We start from the raw sequence: 25371 nt of genomic DNA on the forward strand, positions 1-25371 counted from the left end.
GTGGCCCGAAGGGTCTGTTTCCATGCTGTATCTCTGAAACTAAAACTAAGCATGGATAGGGTAGACAGAAGCTTTATCCCAGGCTGGAAATGTCCAACTCTAAAGGGCATAGTTACAAGGTGAGAGGGGAAACATTTGATGTAGATGTGTGGGGCAAGTTTTTACAAAGAGAGGTGGGGCCTGGAATACCTGCCAGAGGTGGTGATGGAAGTAGATGCGATAGTGGCGTATAATAGGCTTTTAGATTGGGACATGGAAGTGTAGGGATTAGACGGATATGGATCATCTAAAGGCAAATGAGATCAGTTTTATTTGACATTATGTTTAGCACAAACATTATGGGCCAAGGGTCCATTCCGGTGTTGTACTGTTCTGTATCCTAATTTTGCCTGCACTTGTGTTTTATCACATTGTGTATTTCCCTGACGTATCATATGGGTTCAACTCACATGCTAATATGTGGCTATCTCAAAAGTTAAAATTCATCAGATTAATTGATCCTTGAAGGATATGCGGGGGAATCTTGAGTGATTAACTCATGGGTGATGGACTGCAGATTATATTTAACACAAAAACACACTGATATATTGTGTTTAGGTGGATGAACAAGTAAGACAATATAAACAGTAGAATATTCTAATGGAATGCAGTGCAGGAATAGAATAATTGAGAACACACATATATACACATACTGCACAAAGAATATGGAGAATTCTGTTCCAAAACCTGTGAAAATCATAGATTTTTCATTTTTTAATTATGTGGGAAGACTCTCCAGCAGCTAGCGGCATGGAATCCATCATATAATAGACAATAGACAATAGGTGCAAGAGTAGGCCATTCGGCCCTTCAAGCCAGCACCACCATTCACTGTGATCTTGGCTGATCATCCACAATCAGTACCGCGTTCCTGCCTTCTCTCCATATCCCTTGACTCTGCTACCTTTAAGAGTATCTAACTCTCTCTTGAAAGCATCCAGAGAATTGGCCTCCATTGCCTTCTGAGAGAGAATTCCACAGATTCACAACTCTCTGGGTGAAAAAGATTATTCCTCATCTCCGTTCTAAATGGCCTACCCCTTATTCTTAAACTGTGTCCCCTCGTTCTGGACTCCCCCAACATCGGGAACATGTTTCCTGCCTCCAGCGTGTCCAATCGCTTAATAATCTTATATGTTTCAATAAGATATCCTCTCATCCTTCTAAATTCCAGTGTATCAAGCCCAGTCACTCCATTCTTTCAACATATGACAGTCCCGCCATTCCAGGAATTAACCGACGTGAACCTACACTGCAATCCCTGAATAGCAAGAATGTCTTTCCTCAAATTTGGAGACCAAAGCGGCATACAATACTCCAGGTCTCACTAGGGCCCTGTATAACTGTAGAAGGACCTCTTTGCTCCTATACTCAACTCCTCTTGTTATGAAGGCCAACATGACATTAGCTTTCTTCACTGCCTGCTATACCTGCATACGTACTTTCAGTGACTGATGAACAAGGACACCTAGATCACATTGTACTTCCCCTTTTCCAAACATGACACCATTCAGATAATAATCTGCCTTCCGGTTCTTGCCAACAAAGTGGATAGCCTCACATTTACCCACATTAAACTGCATCTACCATGCATCAGGCCACTCACCCAACCTGTCCAAGTCACCATGCATCCTCATAGTATCCTCCCCACAGTTCACATTGCCACCGAGCTTTGTGTCATCTGCAAATTTGCCAAAGTTATGGCCCTGTCTCACGGTGCGAATCCACCCACGAGCGATCCCGAGTGAAAGAAAAAATCAAACTCGTGGCTGTCTACGAGATTCCAAGTTTATGTTCACGAGTTTAAACGAGTTCCCACGTGTATGTCTAACTTTGCCGTTTACTTCTCATTTCTGCGATGTACCAAGTTCCTCTCCCAAGTTACCAAGTTCCTCTCTCGAGTTACTCTTGAGCCAACAACGACTACCGACGTATGGAAAAATCATCACATGGTAAACATCAAAGATCCTATAGCGGAGCAAGATGGGCCACTCCTGCGAAATGCAATGGGCTTACGTGTAGTACGCAACGGAGCGGAACGTGGGCCCTTTTCTCTACCATTTCAGTAAACCCGACCCGACCCGACTCGCAGTGTAATCAGCGTTGCAGGGGAACAGTTTTGTGTGATATAGGGTTAGATTCATAATTCTGTTAGTTCATAATTCTGTTAATTCTTGTTAAAGAATAAAATGTTTATAAATTTTGACTGTTAATTTTCTTTTTTAATGTTTCATCACACTCAGAGGGGTGGGGGGAGAGAGGGGAAAGAGTGGGGAGGGATAGTGGAGAGGGGGAGGGGGAGAGAAGTGGAAAGAGTGGGGAGGGAGGGGGTGAGGGGTAGGGGTGATGGAAGAGGGGCAGAGGGGTAGGGGGAAGGGGTGTGGGAAGAGAGGGGAGGGAGGGGGGTGTGGTGTGGGGGAGGGAGAGGGAGAGGGGTGGGGTAAGGGAGTGGTGGAAGAGGGACAGAGGGGGTAAGGGGAAGGGGGCGGGGGAAGAAGAGGAGGGAAGGGGTGGGGTTAAGAGGGAAGTGTGTTGGGAGAGGAAGGGTGGTGGGGGGAGAGAGGGATGGGAGTGGGAGGAGGGGGGGAGAAGGGTGAGGAGAGGGAGATAGAGAGAGGGGAGGGGGAGAAATTTGTGGGCATAGGAGAGACAGGAGGAAGAGAGTGGACAGAGGGAGAGAGACGGGGAGAGAGAGAGGGGGGGAGAGAGGGGGGGGGAGAGGGAGGGGAAGGGGTGGGAGATGAAAGGGATGGGGTGGGAGGAGGAGGAGGAGAGGGGTGAGGAGAGGGAGAGGAGAGAGAGGTGTGTGGGAGAGGGGGAGGAGAAAGGGAGGAGGGGAGAGGGAGAGGTGTGAGGCATGGGCAGAGGGGAGGGAGGAGAGAGATGGGGTAGAGGGGTGGGGGGGAGAGAAGAAGGCGAGTGGGGGGAGGGAGAGAGGGATGGGAGGGGTAGGAGAGGGGAGAGGGGTGAAGAGAGGGAGAGGGAGAGGGGAGAGAGGATGGGGGGGAGGAGAGAGGAGGGGGGGGTGGGGAGGGAGGGAGGGAGGAGGGGAGGAGGGAGATGGGGTTAGGGGGGGAGGGGGCATAGAGGTGGAGGGGGGGGGAGAGAGGTGGGGGGGGGAGAGGGGGGGAAGAGAGGGGCAAGGGGAGAGTGGGTTGGGGGGGGGGGGAGAGGGGGGGGGTATGGGGAGAGAAGTGGGGAAGAGGGGGGAGGGAGGGGGAGTGGGAGTGGTGGAAGAGGGACAGAGGGGTAGGGGGGGGGGGGGGGGAAGAAAGAGAAGGGGGGTGGGGTAGAGAATGAAGGGGGTGGGGAGAGAGGGATGGGAGAGAGGGATGGGTGGGAGAGGAGAGGGGTGAGGAGAGGGAAACATAGAAACATAGAAATTAGGTGCAGGAGTAGGCCATTCAGCCCTTCGAGCCTGCACCGCCATTCAATATGATCATGGCTGATCATCCACCTCAGTATCCTGTACCTGCCTTCTCTCCATACCCCCTGATCCCTTTAGCCACAAGGGCCACATCTAACTCCGTCTTAAATATAGCCAATGAACTGGCCTCAACTACCTTCTGTGGCAGAGAATTCCAGAGATTCACCACTCTCTGTGTGAAAAATATTTTTCTCATCTCGGTCCTAGAAGATTTCCCCTTTATCCTTAAACTGTGACCCCTTGTTCTGTACTTCCCCAACATCGGGAACAATCTTCCTGCATCTAGGCTGTCCAACCCCTTAAGAATTTTGTACGTTTCTATTCAACCTTCTAAATTCTAGTGAGTACAAACGCAGTCTATCCAATCTTTCTTCATATGAAAGTCCTGACATCCCAGGAATCAGTCTGGTGAATCTTCTCTGTACTCCCTCTATGGCAAGAATGTCTTTCCTCAGATTTGGAGACCAAAACTGTACGCAATACTCCAGGTGTGGTCTCACAAAGACCCTGTACAACTGCAGTAGAACCTCCCTGCTCCTATACTCAAATCCTTTTGCTATGAATCAAATCCTTTTGCTATGAATTTTAAGTTAATAAACAGCAAAAGCAACTTGAGAAAGTTTAATTGATAAAAAATGTCCTGTCTGAATTGGTTTAAATCTGGTATTTTTACCCATCTTTGGTATGTGCATAATGAGGTGTGGAAGGGACAGCTCTGACCTTTAGTCGCTCTTGTTATGCACTCAACATGCAGGGCTATTTGGTTATTTTTTAATCTTTATCCTAAGATAGGAGAAATAAACAAACAGATCGCTATAGACATGCTCTGAGTCGTCATCTATCCATGCAGTCATTTCCACGCAGTTAATATAATTGTTAGCGGCAGCTTTTTAAATCCTTCTTCCCCATTTCGTCACACTAACCATTTAAATTTTGCCCATTGTTATTCTTGTTACCTTGGATAAAATATTTTTATCCCATAAATAAGAACAAATAATAGTGAGGTGCTTGCTTCAGATTGGGGTTGGGTGACTTAGTACGGGAGACAAGTGTAGGAGAGGTGTACTGACTGTGTGGGCAGACACTTTGGTAGTGATTGCCCATGGGGTTCACTATTGAGGACTTCATAATGCAGAGAGCATTATAAACAGTTGACGCAAAAAAAGATTTTGTGTGGATCTGGTATATCTGGGTATTGAAGGTGCTTCTGGTCTGCAGTGTGCAATAGTCAGCAAAATATACTGCATCTTTAGAAAGGAAAAATACAAAACATGTCAATCCTACTGGATAGACCTTAGTCATGGTGCTGTACAACACGGAAACAGGTCCTTCGGCCCAGCTTGGCCGTGTCATCAAAGTTGGCGTCTTGCCTGCATGTGGCCCATAGCCCTCTAAACCCTTCCCATCCATTTATCTGTCGTTAATAACCTCAAGAAAATATTAACTCTACGTGAGCCTGCTTCAGTTTCCTGGGTCCAACTCAGAGAGAAGTCTCCCCCCCTTTCCAGGGTTAATTGCTCCACTGTTTATAATGCTTTCTGCATTACGTCCACTTTCTGCATTATGAAGTCCTCGACAGTGAACCCCATGGGCAATCACTACCAAAGTGTCTGCCCACACAGTTAGTACACCTCTCCTACACTTGTCTCCCGTACTAAGTCACCCCAACCTCGCCCCACTCCCCTCTTCCCCCCCCCACCATTCCCTCACAACTCCAGTCCCGTCCTGACCCCCTGGGAAACTGAAGGGAACGACAATCAACTGCCACGGATACAAATAATGTCATACACAAGAAAGACAGATGCTGGTTGACGAAATGTGAACACACAGTGCTGGAATAACACAAAGTCGCAGCAGAATTTTGGAAACGTCATCCAGTCACCCATTCCTTCTCTCGAGAGATGCTGCCTGTCCCGCTGAGTTAAAGAGTGCCCACGGTAGACTCCCGTGTCGCTATGGTAAACTCACGGGCTACTACGTTCTTACACCGAGTTTAAAAGTTTAACATTTTTACTTCAAGAGTAAATTTAACTCGTGGAAATCTTTCATCATGTTGAAAGATTTTCATGAGTTAACAAGTTTCCCGAGTACCTGGCGTTAGCGTTATCAGTTGCTAAGTTACGTCCACGAATTCCGACGTTCCCGCTATGTTAATTCTATGTGATCACCACGAGTTTGATTTGTTTTAAACTCGGGATCACTCGTGGGTGGACTTGCACCGTGAAACAGGGGTTGTACTCTTAATCCCATCATCTAAATCATTAAAGTATATTGCAAATAGCTGCGGTTCCAGCACCGAGCCTTGCGGTACCCCACTAGTCACTGCCTGTCATTCTGAAAGGGACCAGTTAATCCCTAGTCTTTGTTTCCTGTCTGCAAACCAATTTTCTATCCATGTCAGTACCTTACCCCAATGCCATGTGCTCTAATTTTGCCCACTAATCTCCTATGTGGGACCTTATCAAAGGCTTTCTGAAAGCCCACTGCACTACATCCACTGGCTCTCCCTTGTCCATTTTCCTAGTCACATCCTTAAAAAATTCCAGAAGATTAGTCAAGCACGATTTCACCTTCGTAAATCCATGCTGACTCGGACCGATCCTGTTACTGCTATCCAAATGGTTTTATTTAGAATCAACAATATTTTGTCTTTGAAATGTTATTTAACCTTAATATTTGACATTAGATGTTATGTACAGTACATGGATCAAAGAACATAAGGGGATAGAAATGAAGTGAAGAGAATAGATTTTCAGACCTAGACAATGAGTGATGGATGGAGAGTGAAGAAGCTGAGATTGTTCTTCTTCAACCAAAGAGAGATTTAGTACAGACTAGACTAAGTGGGACCTGTTGGGTCCCTGTCACACGGGAGGCCTGGTCCCCCAACGCAATCCATTCCCCAACGCAATATTCCACCACTCACCCGTTCCCCCAACACAACCCGTTCCCCCACGCAATATTCCACCACTCACCCATAGCCCCCAGCTGCGCAGGTGCGTCTCATTTCCCCTCATCCCCCAGCACTCCCACCGCCTCCTCTTCACCCCTATCTCTTCTTTCCCCCTCCTCCTCCATCCTCCCCCTCCATCCCTCCCCCCCAATCCATCCCTCAACCTCCCCTCCCTCCTCCTTTATCCCACAACACTTCCTCCCTCCACAAACTCATCTCCCCACCTATGCCTCCTCCCCTCTCCTCTCCCCCTCTATCCACCACCTCCCTCCCACTCCTCACTCCCCCTATCCCCCCCACTATCCCTCTCCTCACCTAACCCACTTCCCCCTCCTCTCCTTATATTCCCCACTGCCTACCTCCCCCCTCCTTTCCCTCTATTCCCCCACTATCCCTCCTCACGTCCCCCACTTTCCCCCTCTCTCTCCCTACCCCCTACTCTCCCTCAATCACCCCATTCTCCTTCCTCACTTCCCCAGGATCTCGAGGGTGCCGCTCCTTTCCTTCCTTGCGTGCCCAGAGGAACAGCAGAGCCAGCCTCAGCGCCCAGGCCCTGGATCGTCAGCAGACGCAGCCCTAGCGTCAGCATCAAGGTGGCGGATTCCCGAGGGCCCGGAGCATCAGTAAAATGGAAGTAATGTTACCCGTGTCGCCGATGTGAAAAAAAGATGGCGATCTGAATTCTGGAAAGGCCCCAACTGCGCAGGCACGGCAGAGGACTGTTGGGTGTCCTTTGTGATGCTAGTAAAGACGCGCACGGGAACTCTCCCCAACTGCGCATGCGCAGATAGGGGTGCCGTTTTTAGTTAATTAAAAAAAAAAGTTAATAACTTATAAAATATTCCCTCAATCTGAGGAAAACTTGTTTAATTTACAGCACAGGACAATGGTGAGTAAGGTGGGGCAAAATGTGTAGCGCTATCATGTACTGTTTTTACGCAAATAGAGGTACAACACAAACCTGCAAACAAACAAGATGAGAGTTTTAGGAATATATAGATAGATATTCAACATTATAAGGGTTTGGATGGAATAATTTTCATCAAATAATTTTCTTTTGTTTGGCATCCAAAGGAAAAAATAATTGTTAAAGATGACTTGAGGAAAACTTTTTTTCCACGGCATATATTGAATGCATTGGCTGAAAAGCTGGATATTAACAATTTTCAAAAGTAAATTGATTTATTCGGTCTTTCAGAGATCTCCTAATCCCAGCTGACCCCAGCAAGGGGTTGTGCACTCCTTTTTTTTTTTTAATCCTGTAGAAGCTCTCAGCACCCATTATTAACCTAACCTACATCCATCATCGTACATGCAATAGGAGGGTTTGTACAGAGGGTTTGAAGGCTTGTAATTCTAGAAACATTCCACTCCAGGAGTTTGTCAACATTTTCAGGATCTTTATATCATTATATACTGAACAAGCTGGTTATCATTAGTGGCAAGGAACAAGGACAAATGCTAGCTCCAATACAGAAAGAGCATTTTTGTCTTCAACGGAAAAAAAAAATGAAAACGCAAAGCAATTGCAGATATTTAAGATGAGCAACATCGAAAATACCACCCATGCTGCAGATATTGTAATGTTAGAATCTATGAAGAAGTATTCTGAGAACAATGACTGAGCTTATACAAAGATTGTATTGGATATCAATATTAATAAAAGCCTGATCTTGACCGGTTTTGGCGATCTTTGCTGCGATTTCCAAGAGAACGCCGCCACCTACGGCCGTCATTTTTGGCCACCTCACTCAGAGCCCCCCTCCGCCGCATGTGTGCCGAGGATTTTGCCAGTCGATGAAAAAATATATTAATGATTCTACAAAATTCCCCAATCTCTCTGCTGCCCCCGCTGGCGGCAGGGGGGATGGACTATAAAACCAGGAAGTGTGTGCCTCAATTAGTCTGCAAGCTGGAGGAAGGCAGAGGGTCACGTTTCTCTGAGCTGTGAATAACACTGAACACATGTCCACACAACTGTGAGTAAGTACCTTAATGTGGTTTGAAAATGAAAATATGGTTAAAGTAAAAAAGCACTGCCTGCAAATAGTTGTTTGGGGGGTTTGGGTTGAAAATAAAAAAAGGTATTCTCTCTCCCCCCCCTTCTCCCTCTCCCCCCCTCCCTCCTCTCCTCCCCCCCTCCCCCCCCCTCCCCCCTCTCCTCTCCCCCCCCCTCCCCTCTCCCCTCTACCCCCTCCCACCTCTCCCCCTCTCCCTCTCCCCCTCTCCCTCTCCCCCCCTCTCCCTCTCCCCCTCCCCCCCTCCACTCACCCCCCCCTCCTCCTCTCCTCCCCCTCTCCTCTCCCTCTCCCCCTCTCCTCCCCCCCCTCTCCTCCCCCCCCTCCTCCTCCCCCCCTCTCCTCTCTCCCCTTCTTCCCCCCACCCCCCCCCACTCCCTCCCCCCCTCTCTCCTCTCCCTCCCTCTCCTCTCCCCCTCTCCCTCTCCTCTCCCCCCCTCTCTCTTTCTCCCATCTTTTTCTCCCACTCCCCCCCCTCCATCCCTCCCCCCACCGTCCCTCCCCTAAACCCCCTCCCCTCCACACCCCTTTCCTCCACCCTCCCTGCTCCCCACCTCTCCCCCTCCCCTCGCCTCTCCCCCTCCACTCCACCCCCACCTTTCCCCTCTCACCCACCCTCCCTCTTCCTCGCCACCCCCTCTCCCTCTTACCCCTCTCTCTGTATCTCTGCCCATTCTCTCTCTGCCCTCACTCTCTCCCCCCCCCTTCTCTAGATGTGACTGCAAGTTGGGGGCTATGTGTCAGTAGATAGGGTGGTTATGGGGTAAAAGGAGCAAATTAATAATATTAATATAATATCAAGTTTCTATAAGATGTTCCCTCAATCTTCTAAATTCTAGCGAGTACAAGCCGAGTCTATCTAGTCTTTCTTCATATGAAAGTCCTGACATCTCTGTACTCCCTCTATGGCAATAATGTCTTTCTTCAGATTAGGAGACCATAACTGTACGCAATACTCCAGGTGTGGTCTCACCAAGACCCTGTACAACTGCAGTAGAACCTCCCTGCTCCTATACTCAAATCCTTTTGCTATGAATGCTAACATACCATTCGCTTTTTTCACTGCCTGCTGCACCTGCATGCCTACTTTCAATGACTGGTGTACCCTGACACCCAGGTCTCGTTGCATCTCCCCCTTTCCTAATCGGCCACCATTCAGATAATAGTCTACTTTCCTGTTTTTGTCACCAAAGTGGATAACCTCACATTTATCCACACCATACTGCATCTGCCATGCATTTGCCCACTCACCCAATCTATCCAAGTCACCTTGCAGTCTCCTAGCATCCTCCTCACAGCTAACACTGCCTCCCAGCTTTGTGTCATCCGCAAACTTGGAGATGTTGCATTTATATCCCTCGTCCAAATCATTAATATATATTGTAAATAGCTGGGGTTCCAGCATTGAGCCTTGCGGTACCCCACTAGCCACTGCCTGCCATTCTGAAAAGGAACCGTTTACTCCTACTCTTTGCTTCCTGTCTGCCAGCCGTTCTCTATCCACATCAATACTGAACCCCCAATACCATATGCTTTAAGTTTGCATACTAATCTCTTATGTGGGACCTTGTTGAAAGCCTCTGAAAGTTCAGATACACCATATCCACTGGTTCTCCCCTATCCACGCTACTAGTTACATCCTCGAAAAATTCTATAAGATTCGTCAGTCATGATTTACCTTTTGTAAATCCATGCTGACTTTGTCCAATGATTTCACCACTTTCCAAATGTGCTGCTATCCCATCTTTAATAACTGACTCTAGCAGTTTCCCCACTACTGATGTTAGACTAACTGGCCTGTAATTCCCCGTTTTCTCTCTCCCTCTCTTTTTAAAAAGTGGAGTTACATTAGCTACCCTCCAATCCTCAAGAACTACTCCAGAATCTAAAGAGTTTTGAAAAATTATCACTAATGCATCCGCTATTTCTGGGGCTACTTCCTTAGTTCGGCATAGGCAAATTGGGGCAAAGCGCCTGTTTCAATGCTGTATGATTCTATGACTCTATAGAAACAGGATTTACTCAGTAGCCATCCAAATGTTTCTGCTCCACATGAACTCCCTTCTTCCTTTCTTCCTCTAAATCTATCAGCACAGCACTCCAGTTCCTTCTCAATCAGAAGTAGTAGGGGTCAGGATCCAATGCAGTAGTGAGGTTTGTGGGAGGCTGAAAATCAATACAGAAGTCAATGACATTAAGATCAGTGGACAGGATAGGCATTAACATGGCAGGGAATGAGGAAAGACAGTTGAATTAAATTGCATTTATTTCAATGTAAGAGCCCTGTTAGGTAACGTGTATGAACTCAGAACGTGGATAGAGGCATGGGCCTGGCACATGGTAGCCATTCCAGAAACCTGGGTAAAGGAGGGACAGGATTAGCAGATTAATGTGTCAGAGGATAGCTACAAGCGAGGTGGAAGTATGGGTTAGAGAGGAGCGGGAGCACAATAACACCATTTGAAAGACATTTGAACAAGTACATGGATAGGAAAGGTTTAGAGGGATACAAGCCAGGAGTGGGGAAATAGGGTCAGAGAGTAATACAGTGTGGAAACAGGCCCTTCGGCCCAATGCCCACACTGGCCAACATGTCCCAGCTACACTAGTCCCACCTGCCTGCGTTTGGTCCATATCCCTCCAAACATGTCCTATCTATGAGCCTGTCCAAATGTTTCTTAAACGTTGCAATAGTACCTGCCTCAACTACCTCCTCTGGCAGCTCGTTCCATACACCTACCATCCCTTTGTGTGAAAAAATTACCCCTCAGATTCCTATTAAATCGTTTCCACCTTAATCCTACATCCTCTGGTCCTCGATTCTCCCACTCTGGGCAAGAGACTCTGCACCTAATAAGATTCACTTGCTTGCCTTGGTCAACATGGATGAGTTGGGCCGAAAGATGTGTTTCTGCGCTGCATGACCGTAAGACTCTAGGTCTGTTCAGTGACTGTAATTGGACTCAGCAAAAATGTTGTGCTTTTTAGTTCCTTTAGAACAATTCTTTGGATTGATCAGACTTCAACTTTTGACCTCTCATCAGATACTTTGAGATGCAGCAGTAATCGTCCATTCTGGATATTGTTACTTCACTAGAGCTAGGGAATGGCATTTTGGGGAAACGCTGACTTGTGGAAGCAAGCAGAGGCTTGTTGGTTTCTTATTTTCAGAAGAGTGAGTTGCTGACATGGGCCTCTGAGGCATTGCTGCAAATTATTTCCCTGATCAGGATACCATGGTGATTTTGTTTTTAAAAGCAGAACAAACCACTGAGGTTCATCAGTTTTGCTGGCTGAATTCTCTTGTAGCTTCTCCCATTCAGTGGCCTGCTTTTTGCTCTTCAAGCAATTGTTTTCCTTTGCTGGGACGGTATATGTTATAAATTGAGAAGGGCAGCAAAAGCCAAGAATATAGTAGAATCTATTCACATCTGACATACCTTGTGCATGTGGCACCGTGAAGCTATCTGCAATATACAAGGTAAGTTATGTGCAGACACAAACGACTGCAGATGCTTGAGTTCTTAAGCAAAAAACTAAGTACTGGAGGGACTCACCAGGTCAGGCAGTATCTGTGAAAGGAAAGGAACTGACGATATTTCAGATTGGGATCCTCCTTCAGGCAGTGGTAGAAATGTCAGAGAATGATGTGTTGGTTGTGGAGGCTGATGGAATGAATGGTGAGGACCAGGGGAACTCTATCCGTCTTGTGGGGCTGAGGTGACTGTGAGGATGATATGGGTGAGGGCTCCATCCACAACAGCAAATTCATGTTTACTGAAGAAAGATAACATCTCAGATATCCTGGAGCAGAAAGCCTCATCTTGAGAGCAATGCAAAACCAGAGTAAGAGATGGTGTCCTTGCAAGACACGTCCACTGATTCTGAAGGATTGTGACCCAAATCATCGTCTGTCCATTTCCTTCTCCAGATACTACCTGACCCACTGAGTTCCTTCAGCGCTCAGTGTTTTTTTGCTTTAGATAAATTATGTGTTAGCAGTAATTGTAAGGACAAGGGGTCAGCGAAAAAACCCCCCAAAAAGCTGAAACTAGAAATCTGACGCAAAAACATAAAATGTTGGAAACACTCAGCATGTCAGGCAGCAGCTATGGAAAGAGAAACAGAGTTAATGTTTTAGGTTCAAGACCAGCTGAGTTATTTTTTACCATTTCTGTCGCAATGGGCTAATGTGTTATTTGGGGTTCAAAGTGCCTCCAAGAGGGGCAGTTTCAGTGTTTGGGTTAGGAAAGGGCAAGTTATTTTGATAGGCAGGTTGAGAGAGTGGGCAACTTTGTTGACTTTTTTTTGGTGTGCCAATGAAGAACATATGTCAATGGTATGTTCACCTCATTCACTCTATCAGCGATGCTGGTGCACAAGTGTATTAGAGTCATAGAATGATAACAGTGTACGTTCTCCCTGTGACTGCGTGAGTTTTCTCTGGGTACTCCGGTTTCCTCCCACACTCCAAAGATGTGCAGGTTTGTGGGTTCATTGGTTTTAGTAAAATTGTAAATTGTCCTTAGTGTGTAGGATATTGTTAGTGAATGGGGTGATCGATAGTTGGTGTGGACACGGTGGCCCGAAAGGCCTGTTTCCGCACTGTATCTCTAAAGTCTAAAGATTAAGTAAACAACAATCTTCAATGTAATCACCAGACCATAACTAGTAATCTGCCACATTCAGAAGAGGTAAACAATAAATGATCTTAACCCTATGCTTCATGACAGAATGAGAGAATATGTTTCTATGTTTCTATGAGAGTACAAATAGATCAACATAAACACGTCTTGATTTTGCTGTTGTGAGTTAATACCAACCATAGCTTAGCACCTTCTACAGATCTGTGTGTGATGATGATAAGGAATCTTCTGCAACTTTGCTATTGCCAGGATTCAATGTACCTAATCATTGCATGTATTATATATGTATGTATATAACTCCACCGTCCCGCTGAAAAGTATAATTAATTGGCCATGCACAAGACTATGCTCTTCATAGAAATCAGCTGGACTGAAGATTTATACTCATATACCCATATTGTTCAAAAATTACATCCAGTATGGAAAAGGCATCTTAAAAAAACTTTTACATGTTCTGTGTATCTTTGTCACCAGCTCCATCTTGTATTCTTCCAGCTCCTTTATGTCACCAGTTTTGTCCCCTGTACCTCCAGCTCTATCATTTATACTTGATGTCCAGCACCCTGAAATCACCAGCTGGTACCAAATGGCGTTTAGTTATTTTTGTCTGATGATTTTGCTTTTAAATCATGTGTTACTTTAAATGCTAAATCAATTCATTTCTTTAAAGATTCACGGAGCAATATTTTTGCTGTTGGTGTGATCTTGTACAACAAATAATAGTGTTTGCTGTCCAACAGGAAGATGGGACAGATGAATGTGTGACTGAGAAATTAGTGTTGGGGCAGGAAATCATATTTTTGGAACATTGGGAGAGGGACCTGTACAAGAGGGATGGGTTGCACCTGAACTGGAGGGGAACCAATATCCTGGCAGGCAGGCTTGCTAGTGCTATGGAGGTGAGTTTAAATTAGATTAGCAGGGGGTGGAGGGGGGGAGGTTGGGATCCAAAACTGGACTGAGACAGATGTGGGGCTAGAAGTTGGTATAGATGGTGATGAAGAATGTTCAATGGACAGGATAGGCAGGAGCACTTCAGGGAGTGAGGAAGGACTGTTGCATGGAGTTGCACCTATTTCAATGCAAAAGACCTGATGGGCAAGAATGTTGATCTCAGGGTGTGGATAGGTGGTGCAACTGAGATATTATAGCCATTACGGAAACCTGTCTAAGAGAGGAGCAGGAAAGGTAGCTTAATGTTCCAGGGTATAGGTGCTACCAGGAGAGGTAGACATGGGAATAGAAGAGGAGGGTGTGTTGCTTAAATGATCAAGAGAATGTCACAGCAGTAATCCGAGATGATATTACTGATGGTTCAGCCAGCAAAGCTATATGGGGGTGGCAGTCAGTGGATATTTTTAAGGGAGAGGTAGATAGATTCTTGATTGGTACGGGTGTCAGAGGTTATGAGGAGAAGGCAGGAAATAAAAAGGGGATGGTCACCTTGTTAAGAATGTACTACAGGCCCTCAAATAGACAATGGGAAATAGAAAAGCAAATATGCCAGGAGATTGTTAGAGGACTAATGGGGTTGTCATAGTTGGGGATTTTAAATTCCCCTTTATAGACTGGACTGTCATAGTGCAAATAGTTTAGATAGGGTGGAATTTGTCAAATGTGTTCAGGAATGTTTCTCAGAAAATATGTGGAGGGCCCCACAAGGGGGAGAGCAAAGCTTGATCTACTCTTAGGAAATTGGAAAGGACAAGTGACTGATGTGTTGGATAATGTGGATGTGGAGAGGATGTTTCCACTAGTGGCAGAGTCTCTAGGACTAGAAGTCATAGCCTCAGGATTAAAGGACGTTATTTTAGGAAGGAGATGAGGAGAAATTTATTTAGTCAGTGGGTGGTGAATCTGTGGAATTCTTTGCCACAGAAGGCTGAGGAGGCCAAGTCAGTGGATATTTTTAAGGGAGAGGTAGATAGATTCTTGATTGGTACAGGTGTCAGAGGTTATGAGGAGAAGGCAGGAGAATGGGGTTAAGGGCCTGTCCACGAGCATGCGAATCCATGTGGCAAGCGCGACCTAACGTGATCGCTTGAGCCATACGGCCTCACGGGGCCGGTCCCACTTCGATCGCCGGAGCCGTATGGAGTTGTGCGGAGCTGGTCCCGACATCGCGCGGGGCTCCGAAAAACTGACCGTGTTCAAAAATTCCGCGCGGCAATGTCCTGCCGGCCCGCAGCCACCTTGATGCCGTACGTACCGCCTCGCCGGGCGCAGCATCTCGACACCGTATATGCAGCATCTTGACGCAGTATGTCATGTGCGAACATCCCGCGGACTTCGCTCGAACTTCACGTCACTCACTCGACCTCCACGCGGTCCCCGCTTCCGGTTTGGTTGCGCTCGCCGCATGCGGGTGCATGCCGGTGGGACCGGCCCTGTACGGGGATCACTCGACCTCCGCGCGGCCCCCGCTTTCGGTTTGGTCGCGCTTGCCGCATGCAGGTCGCATGCTCGTGGGACAGGCCCTTTAGGAAGGAGAGATAGATCAGCCATGATTGAATGGCGGAATAGACTTGATGGGCCAAATAGCCTAATTCTACCACTATTCCTTATTCCTCGTGTTGGACACCTCATCTTGGGAGCAGATGCAGCAGAGACGAATGAATTGAGAGTAGGGCAATATCCCTTAATGGATATGAATGCACAGATGTTTCTTGGAATATCATTGCATTCACTGCTCATGATCCCAATAATACAGGAGAAAACAAATGAAGAAAGGCTCTATTGACCATTTGTTTGTCTCCACAGTCAGCCATAGGTCTAATAAAGCAACAATTCTGTGATTACGTCCATTCAGAAGTACCCTCATGTGTCCTGGAACATATATTTGGAATTAATCAGGAAATGTTGCAAGCAACACGTATTCAGCAAGGGAGGCAATGTCTGGGATGGGAGAATCAAATTTGATGTTCTGTTTTAATTAGCTTTGCACATTTATGTTATGTATCCTCGAATAAGGTAGGTTTTTATTTTGCCTGGAAATTTTTCTATGAAGATTGCCTACAGGAGGGCAAAAAGGGGGCAGATAATATTAAGAAAAATCCAAAGAGATTTTGTAAGTACAATATGGGATAAAGGGTAGCCAGAGAGAGAAAGGGGCCACTCAGAAACCAAAATGGCTATCTCTGTGTGGAACTGCTGGAGATGGGCAACGTCCTAATCAAGTAGTTCTCCTCTGTTTTTACCGTGGAGAAGGACATGAAGAATGAGGATCTTGGGACAATCAATGGAAATGTCTTAAGAACAATCGGTATTACGGTCGAGGATGTGCTGAACGTCCTACGGCATATGAAGGTAGAAAAATCTCCTGGGCCTGACCTCAGATATATCTGAGGACACTGTGGGAAGCTAAAGAAAAAACTGCACCTGCCCTGGCTGAGATATAGGAATCATCATTAAAAATGACTGAGGTGCCGGAAAACTGATGGGTGGCTAATGTGCCTTTATTTACGATGGGCTGCAAAGCCTGGAAACTATGGACCAGTGTGCTGCTAGGCAAGTTATTGGAGAGTATTCTGAGGGATTAGATATGCACTGAGATAGACAAGAGCTGATTAACAATAGTCAGCATGGTATTATATGTGGGAGATTGTGTCTCATGAATCTGAATTACTTTTTTGATGATGTAACCAAAAACGTTGATGAGGATAGAGCTGTAGACGTTGTCTCTGTAGTTTTCAGCATGGCATTTGATACGGTTCCACGGTAAGCTATTCTGAAAGGTTCAATTGCATGGGATCCAAAGAGCTAGCCGATTGCATAGAGAATTGGCTTCATGGAAGTAGAGGGTGAGGAACGAAGGTTATTTTTCGAACCTGAGGCCTTTGACTGGTGGTGTGTCTCAGGGATCAGTGCTGGGCCCTTTGCCATTTGTGGTTTATATCAATAATTTGGATGAGGATGCATGCAGTTCTGGTCACCCCATTATGGGAAAGATGTGGAGGCTTTGGATAGAACGCAGAGGAGGTTTACCAGATTTCTGCCTGGATTGGAAGGTTTCAGCTTCAAGGAGAGGTTGGGTAAACCTGGGTTATTTTCTCTAGAACATCAGAGGTTGAGGGGAGATGATAGAATATATGAGAGGCATAGATAGGGTAGACAGTCAGAACCTTTTTCCTGAGGTTGAAATATCTGTCACTCATTGCATGGTGAGTTGTGGGGGTCTGGAACGCATTGCCAGGGATGATGGCGGAGGCAGATATGATAGTGACATTTACGAGACTTTTTGTTGGGTACTTGGAAGTGAAGGGATAAAGGGATGTTGATCATGTACAGACCAATGAGATAAGTGTAACAAGGCATTATGAACAACACAAACTTCGTGGTCCAAAGGCCCTGATCTTTTTTGATATCATTCAGATAATCCTTGATCGGACTTTGCTGGCTTTACCTTGCACTAATTGTTATTCCGTTATCATGTATCTATACACTGGAAATGGATTGATTGTAATCATGCATTACCTTTCTGCTGACTGGTTAGCACACAACAAAAAGCTTTTCACTGTACCTCGGTACACGTGATAATAACTAAACTGAACTGGTCATTAGTTGTGTAAGAAGGAACTGTAGATTCTGGTTTAAACCAAAGATAGACACAAAAAGCTGGAGTAACTCAGCAGGACAGGCAGCATCTCTGGAGAGATGGAATGGGTGTCCTTCTCTCCAGAGATGCTGCCTGTCCCGCTGAGTTACTCCAGCTTTTTGTGTCTATGATCATGTGTTGTACTGTTCTATGTTCTTTGTTCTTTGTACAACGCAGGATGAGTAAGTTAGTAGCTGACACTAAGGTGGGTGCTATTGTAGATAGTGAAGGTGGCTATCAAAGATTACAGCAGGATCTTGATCAGTTGGGCAAGTTGGTGAAGGAATGGTTAACGCAGTTTAATGGAGATGAGTGTGAGATGTTACATTTTAGGACGTCAAACTGGGGCAGGGTCTTCACAGAGATTGGCAGGGCTCGAGGGAGTGTTGCAGAACAGAGGGAATGAGGAGTGCAGGTAAATAGTCCCTTGAAAGTGGCGTCACAAGTACATGGGGTGGTCAAGAAGCCTTTCAGCACATCGACCATCATCAGTCAAGGTTTTGAGTTTTGAAATTGGGATGTAATGTTACAGCTGTCCAAGACACTGGTGAGGTCTCATGTGGAGTATTGTGTTCAGTTTTGGTCACCCTGCTATGGGAAGGATATTGTTAAACTAGAAAGAGTGCAGTGAAAATCTAAGAGGACATGAGGCCCTGAGCTATAGGCAGAGGTTGAACAGGCTAGGACCTTTTTCCTTGAATCACAGGAGGATGTGAGGTGATCTTAGATTTCATTGACCTCATTGTTTTAGACATCTTTAATATGAGGGAACATTTCTCACTATCCACTGTATCCATGGCTGACAAGATTTTATATACCTTAATCAGTTCCACTCCAAGGTATACAAACCCAGCCTCTCCTTATAACAGAAATGTCTTGTCACAGGTGACGTCCTGGTGAATCTCCTCTGCATCCTTCCTTTTATATGGCAAGCAGAACGGGAGGGCAATAGAGCAGAGGTTATGACACTGATAGGAAAATGTCAGCTCAATCAATATTGCCTGTCAGACATACTCTCTGGTAATTGATAGAACTGGTACAGCTGGGATGCATACACTGCAGAAACTACGCCCCTGTCCCACTTAGGAAACCTTAACGGAAACGTCTGGAGACCTTGTGTCCAACCCAAGGTGTCCATGAGTCGCCAGAGGTTTTGGTCACTTGCCTGGAAAGCCTCGACCGAACCGTGAGCTGCATCTACTGACCAACCGCACACTGCTACCTGCTACCGACCGCGCAACACACACACAAACACACACACAAACACATCGCAAAGGTGGGGGCCAGGGACAGCGGAGGAGCGCTGTCTGCGCGATGAAGAGGAAGGTAAACGGCTGCCACAGAGCATGGTAAGTTCTTTAGAGAGCGCGGGAGGGAGGGACAGAAGGGGAAAGAAAGGGAGAGAAGGACAGAGAAGGAGGGAGAGAATGGGAGAGAAGGGGAGAGAGAAGGGGGGAGAAGGGGGGGGAGATGGAGTGGAGACAGTTTTAAGAAGTTTAATAAAGTTAGAGGGCATTTTACCTTCCGGCGGATCTTCTAGGTCCTGAAAACCAAAGATCCTACAGGATCATTTTCTACCATTAGGGAGAGTGACCAAAACCTCCGGGAACCTCATGGAAACCTTGGGTGGGGCGCAAGGCCTCCAGAGGTTTCCGTTCAGGTTCCCTAAGTGGGACAGGGGCATAATGTTTCAAATGATAGACTCAAAATGCTGGTGTATTTCAGCGGGTCAGACAACATCTCTGCATAAAAGAAATAGGTGACGTTTCAGTTCGAGACCATTCTTCAGACTGAGAGTTAGGGGAGAGATAAAACTAGAGGAATGAAAAGGTACTAAGAACATTCGCGATAAATCAAATAATGTGCTCTTGTGCAGAATGTAGATGAGAAGTAAGAAGTAGACGAGGCACAAATACTTAAGGTGGGTGCAGGAGAGGCAGCCTTTGCAAATGATTCCCTGGTTACAACTAAACAAACACACAAAACTTTGTCCTGGTGCTTGTGGACTCTTTCCAAATGGTTGACATTAGGTTTAACTCAGTTTGGATTGAAATTGGTAATAATTTACTACTTATTAGCCCAAAGTACTGGTGTTTAGAATTTTTTTTAAAGCATATCTTTGTTCAGGTACGAGGACACCATGGGTACCAGTGCTAGTACCAACCAGCAATCTGCGTCATCTGTCAGAGCACAACCTGAGAAGGATGTCAAACAACCTGTTGCAGTCAGTCACTCTGAGGTTATCAACACCCCGGCAGGGTTGGCCAAATCCTTTGTCACCAACAAAGTGGCACGTGTTGTGATAACGTGAGTAAAAGCATCAGTGACCGCGTGGATTTCCTTTGGGTGCTCGGTTTCCTCCCAAATAAAAGGGAGATGTGGAGGGAGCGGTCCCTGCGGACGGCAGAAAAGGGTGGAGATGAGAAGATATGATGAGTGGTGGGATCCCTTAGGAGGTGATGGTAATGTCAGAGGATAATGTGTTAGATGCGAAAGCTGGTGAGGACCTGGGGTACTTTGTCCTTTTTGCATTTGGGGGTAGGGGGAGCGAGAGCAAAACTACAGGGTACAGAAGAGACACGTGCTAAGGCCTCATTTATGACAGAAGGGGGAACCCCCGTTCCCTGAAGACATCTTAGATGTCCTCGCGTTGGACATCTCATCTTGGGAGCAGATGCAGCAGAGACGAATGAATTGAGAGTAGGGCAATATCCCTTAATGGATCTGAATGCACAGATGTTTCTTGGAATATCATTGCATTCACTGCTCATGATCCCAATAATACAGGAGAAAACAAATGAAGAAAGGCTCTATTGAACATTTGTTTGTCTCCACTCTCAGCCATTGGTCTAATAAAGCAACAATTCTGTGATTACGTCCATTAAGAAGTACCCTCATGTATCCTGGAACATACATTTGGAATTAATCAGGAAATGTTGCAAGCAACACGTATTCAGCAAGGGAGGCAATGTCTGGGATGGGAGTAACAAATTTGATGTTACTAGTTCTGTTTTAATTAGCTTTGCACATTTATGTAAGGTATTCTCGCATAAGGTAGGCTTTTATTTTGTCTGGAAAATGTTGTATGAAGATTGCCTACTGATCAGAAATTGTTGCATAATTGCAAAGAACTACTGTATAAGCGAACATAATTGTATATCTCAGAGAAAGATCATAAGGTTATAAGGTCAAAAGTGATTGGAGCAGAATTAGGCCATTCGGCCCATCGTCTACTACGCCATTCAATCATGGCTGATCTATCTCTTCTTCCTAACCCCATTCTCCTGTTTTCTCCCCATAACCCTCGACACCCGTACTAATCAAGAATCTATCTACTGTATCTCTGCCTTAAAAATATCCATTGACTTAGCCACCACAGTGTGCACAGATTACAGTAAAAGCTACCGTTGCTCCAACATCGTGGAGCTCTGGTGTGGAGAGCTTCCAACGCGGGCGGCGCTGAACAACACCGAGGAGTCCTGGGGCGCCTTGTAGACTGTCTCCAGCAGCAGTCTCCACCCGGTGCGGCCTACGGACCTTGGAAGCCGCCGACTTCGGTAGGAGGGGGCCGACTCTGTGTCCACGCCGCTGAGGACGTCCCGCAGCCCCGACGTCGGACTGATATCATCCCGGCGTGCGGTCCTGGACATCGGGCCGCCCGTAGCTGCAACTGCGGAGGGCACGGGGAGACCCTGACCACGGGGAACAGTGGAGGAAAGAGACTGACTTTGGTGCCTTCCCACACAGTGGGAAACTTTGGTTCTGCTGTGTGGGGATGTTTTGTGTTAAATTCTATAGTGTGTTGAGTCCTGTTTATTTTTATTGTATGGCTGTATGGGAATTCATTTCACTGTGCCATCTGGCACACGTGACAATTAAACTTATCTTGTATCTTGTATCTTGTAGTAAGGCTCCCGGGATGTGCCACGGAGCAGAACGACAGGTGGGCTGAGAGCAAATTAGTGGGCGTACTGATGAGAACTAAGAGGGAGCCAATGGGCCCTGCCACTCAGAATAAAGAGGGACCCTGTGGGGGGCCTCTGAGAATAAAGAGGGACCTGGTGGGCTGCACCGCCAAGAACAAGGAGGGGCTCAGTAGAGGGCTGCTGAAAACAAAGAAGGATTCAGTGGGCGGGGGGGGGGGGGGGGTGGTGCGCCAGAGACCAAAGAGGCACCCGGCGGGCCGCCTGCGGCCACATGCAGCAGCCGACCTGATTCGCTGCTACGAGACGATAAAACTTCTGAAACTTTGTTGGCACCAGAAACATGACAACTCTTCGTTTACAGCCTAGGTGAAGTCTGCTGTATGATTTTACTCGATTGAATGCAAAAAGAAATGCACTCACTTGGCACATGTGACCATAAAGTATCATTGATTCATTGAATCATTGAAGTGCAACTTGAACCCAAATGAATGAATTCAATGATAAGGTTGTTACCATTCTGTTATGGTGCAACTTATTATTTTTGTGCACAAAGTCTTGGGGACTCCCCCTGGCATAGGGTGGCTCTGGAAGACACAGGAGAAAGTAAAGATATTGGTGCAGTTCTGGAGGCCTTCAGCTGCACAACCAGCTGAGGGCATTGGCTGCTTCTTGTCAATCGCTGACCTGGTATCAAACTCTTCTGGCTGGGCCTAATTCCTGCTGCTGAATTCTCATGTTTATTGCTTGATTCTAAGGCACAATCTGAAGGAAGAATTTCAAGTTCACGATAACTTTCTTAAGGCCCACTACGTCATTGGCAGCATGAATGACAGTTTACCCGAGCATTACCTTGTGCAGGTAAGTAATTTCCTTTTCTGAAACTTGTTTACACATAAGGTTTAGTTATTAAAATGTATCATAATTTCCAAAAAGCACCATGATGTGTTTGAAGCTCCATACAACATCTCTGAAAACAATTGTGCAAACATTTCCATAAACAGAAGCCAAAACATTTATTCGGAAAACTCTTAACAACAGACTGGTTCCACCAAGATGCAGCACAGAATGCCAGAGGAGATACCTTTCCCCTGTAGCTGTCAAACTGTACAGGTCCTCCCCCTTCTGTTGTGGGGTAAACTGACTAACTCCTCTTCCCTCCCCTCCTCCCCCTCCCCCCCCCCCCCCCCCCCCCCCCCCCCCCCCCCCCCCCCCCCCCCCCCCCCCCCCCACCCCCCCCCCCCCCCCCCCCCCCCCCCCCCCCCCCCCCCCCCCCCCCCCCCCCTCCCCAATATTTGGACTTCCCAATCTTGCACATCCCCAATCTTGGACTTCCCACTCGTCACTTTAATTTCAGGTTCCATGTGTTTTATGACTGTTGGCAGACTAATTTCCCTCCTGGGATAAATGAAGTTCTATTGTGTCGTATTGTATCATCATATTGTAAAAACATCGTGAAAATCATCTTCTTTGCAATCGGGCTAATGCCCATCAGGAAATTTGAATCCTAATCTTTTCATTTGCCCAGGAATTTTGTTCTTTCCATTTTGCCATTGTGAATAGGAGGCACAATGTGTTAACATGTGGCAGAGCTCGTAGAGCCACTGCCTCCATGCAATAGACTCCTGGGTTCAATCCAGACATTGGGTACGTGGAGGTTGCATGTTCCCCCTGTGACTGCATGGGCTTCCTCCCACATCCCAAGCATGTGGGTTTGTAAGTTAATTGGCTGCTGTAAATTATCTCTCCTGTTTAGGTTTATGTTAGACTCTGGTTGTTGATGAGAATATAGGGAGAAAAATGGGATGAATATAGGATTGGTTTAAATGGATGGATGATGGTCAGCACAGTCCCAGTGTTATTAAGACCTATTATTAAGCTGTATCTTTGACTCAGTGACATCAATGGAAATGCAACTTTTAGCTAAGTCTAGTTTATTGTCACCTGTACTGAGGTACTGAGGTTAAAAGCTTTCATTGCGTGATAATCAGTCAGCGGAAAGACAATACATGATTACAATCAAGCCATCCATAGTATACATATCTGCATACTAAGGGAATGGCGTTAGTGCAAGATAAAGTCCAGTCAAGTCCGATTAAAGATAGTCCATGGGTCTCCAATGAGGTAGAAAGTAGCTCAGGACTGCTCAGGGTGATTCAGTTGCCCAATAACAGTGGGAAGAAACTAGCCCATTTCCATGCTTCTAAGGTGTGGCCGGGGTGAGACTCGTCCTTGACAATTCCACAATTCTCTGCAATTTCTTACGGTCTTGGATGGCAATAATTCCAAACCATGCTGCAATACATCCTGATAAAATGCTTTCCACAGCACATTTGTAGAAGTTTGTGAGAGTTGTTGGGGACATGTCGAACTTCCTAAACCTTTGAAGGAAGTAGAGGCATCGGTGTGCTTTCTTGGCCATTGCTTCAATAAGGGGTGGACCAGGACAAGTTACAGGTGATATTTACTCCTAGAAATGAGAAGCTTTCAACCACTTCTATTTCGGCACAGTCAATACAAACTGGGTTGTGTGTACCGCTTCACTTCCTGAAGTGGATCACTATCTCCTTGGGCTTGCTGACATTGAGAGAAAGGTTGTTGCCTCGACACCAGGTTACGATGTTCTCAATCTCCTTCCTCTACCCCGTCTCATCATTATTTGATATCCGGCTCACAATGATGGCATTGTCGGCGAATTTGTGGAGAATACCAAATGTCCACAAATAAATAATATGGTTTATTTCCCATTGAGCTAATTGAATGCACAATTGGAAATTCATAAGCTCAACCAATTCCTTTTGTTCCTTTAATTAATTTATCAAACAATCCTTTCATGTTGTAGACATTAATTTGACTGTGAACAATTTCGTGAGTGATATCTACTGTTACAATATTTCATTCTACATTCCTTCAGGGGAAATACTTTATGATTAATGATCTCAGTGACAAAGTGGACAACCTTCTCACCGTAAATAATTATGGAGCACCAAATTTTCGACAGATTCAACTTGGCTACCCAGTATATGGCATGGGGCAAGCAACAATGAATGGCTTTCACATGGTATTACAAAAACTAAAGGAGGAAGGAAATCAGGTGAGAAATGTGTTTGGTGCTGATTAATGATTCACACTCTTGCAGTAGATAAAAGGAAACAATATCATATGCTTAGTTTAATTTAGAGATACAACATCAAAACATGACCTTCCGTCCACCGAGTCCACGCCGACCATCGAGATGTGAATCTAACCCATTCACATTAGATCTATGTTATCCCACTTTCACTTCCACTCCCTGCACATTAGGGTAACTGGGTCTCTGGTGATGTAAGGCAGCAGCTCTACCAGCTACTCCACTATGCTGCATGTTGAGGAGTTTGGTATGTTGCCAGCCTTTGGAAGTGCATGGCTGCAACAGGTTGGCTGTGGTGGAATTTCTAGCAGGTAGTTAGCAGTGCTGACAACCTTCTCATGTCTGCCTCGTGTAGCAGCGAGTCCAGCTACCAAACTGAAGTCTGAGTGCTACAGTATCTCTTTCTTGCCCAGAGATTCCATCACTTGCCTCAACATGTGCCTTAATTGATTTTTATCTGCTACATCTCTCCATTTCATCAGGTGCTGGTAAAAGCTGAAGATGTTCACGAGAACCTTTACATAGAACACATAAGAGTACAGCACAAGAACGGGCTCTTCAGTTCATACAGTTGGTGCCAAACATGATGTCAAGACCATTTCTTATTCTACCTAATCCATATTCCTCCCTACCATGCGTAT

General features: G+C 46.1%; 1 protein-coding gene across 1 annotated transcript in view; it reads left to right on the top strand.

The window, feature by feature from the left end:
• Positions 1-11667: 11667 nt before the first annotated feature.
• The window catches only part of LOC129694122 (paladin-like), a 137764-nt gene continuing 124060 nt past the window's right edge, over positions 11668-25371 (top strand). Inside the window, exons 1-4 of the mRNA XM_055630848.1 lie at positions 11668-11918; positions 19805-19984; positions 22359-22461; positions 24515-24694. Of these exons, the coding sequence (XP_055486823.1) occupies positions 19818-19984; positions 22359-22461; positions 24515-24694 (450 nt within the window). The 5' untranslated portion in view covers positions 11668-11918; positions 19805-19817. The remainder of the gene's footprint in view (positions 11919-19804; positions 19985-22358; positions 22462-24514; positions 24695-25371) is intronic.

The sequence above is a fragment of the Leucoraja erinacea genome, chromosome 3 (assembly GCF_028641065.1).
Source record: "Leucoraja erinacea ecotype New England chromosome 3, Leri_hhj_1, whole genome shotgun sequence".
In the NCBI taxonomy this organism is placed as follows: Eukaryota; Metazoa; Chordata; class Chondrichthyes; order Rajiformes; family Rajidae; genus Leucoraja; species Leucoraja erinaceus.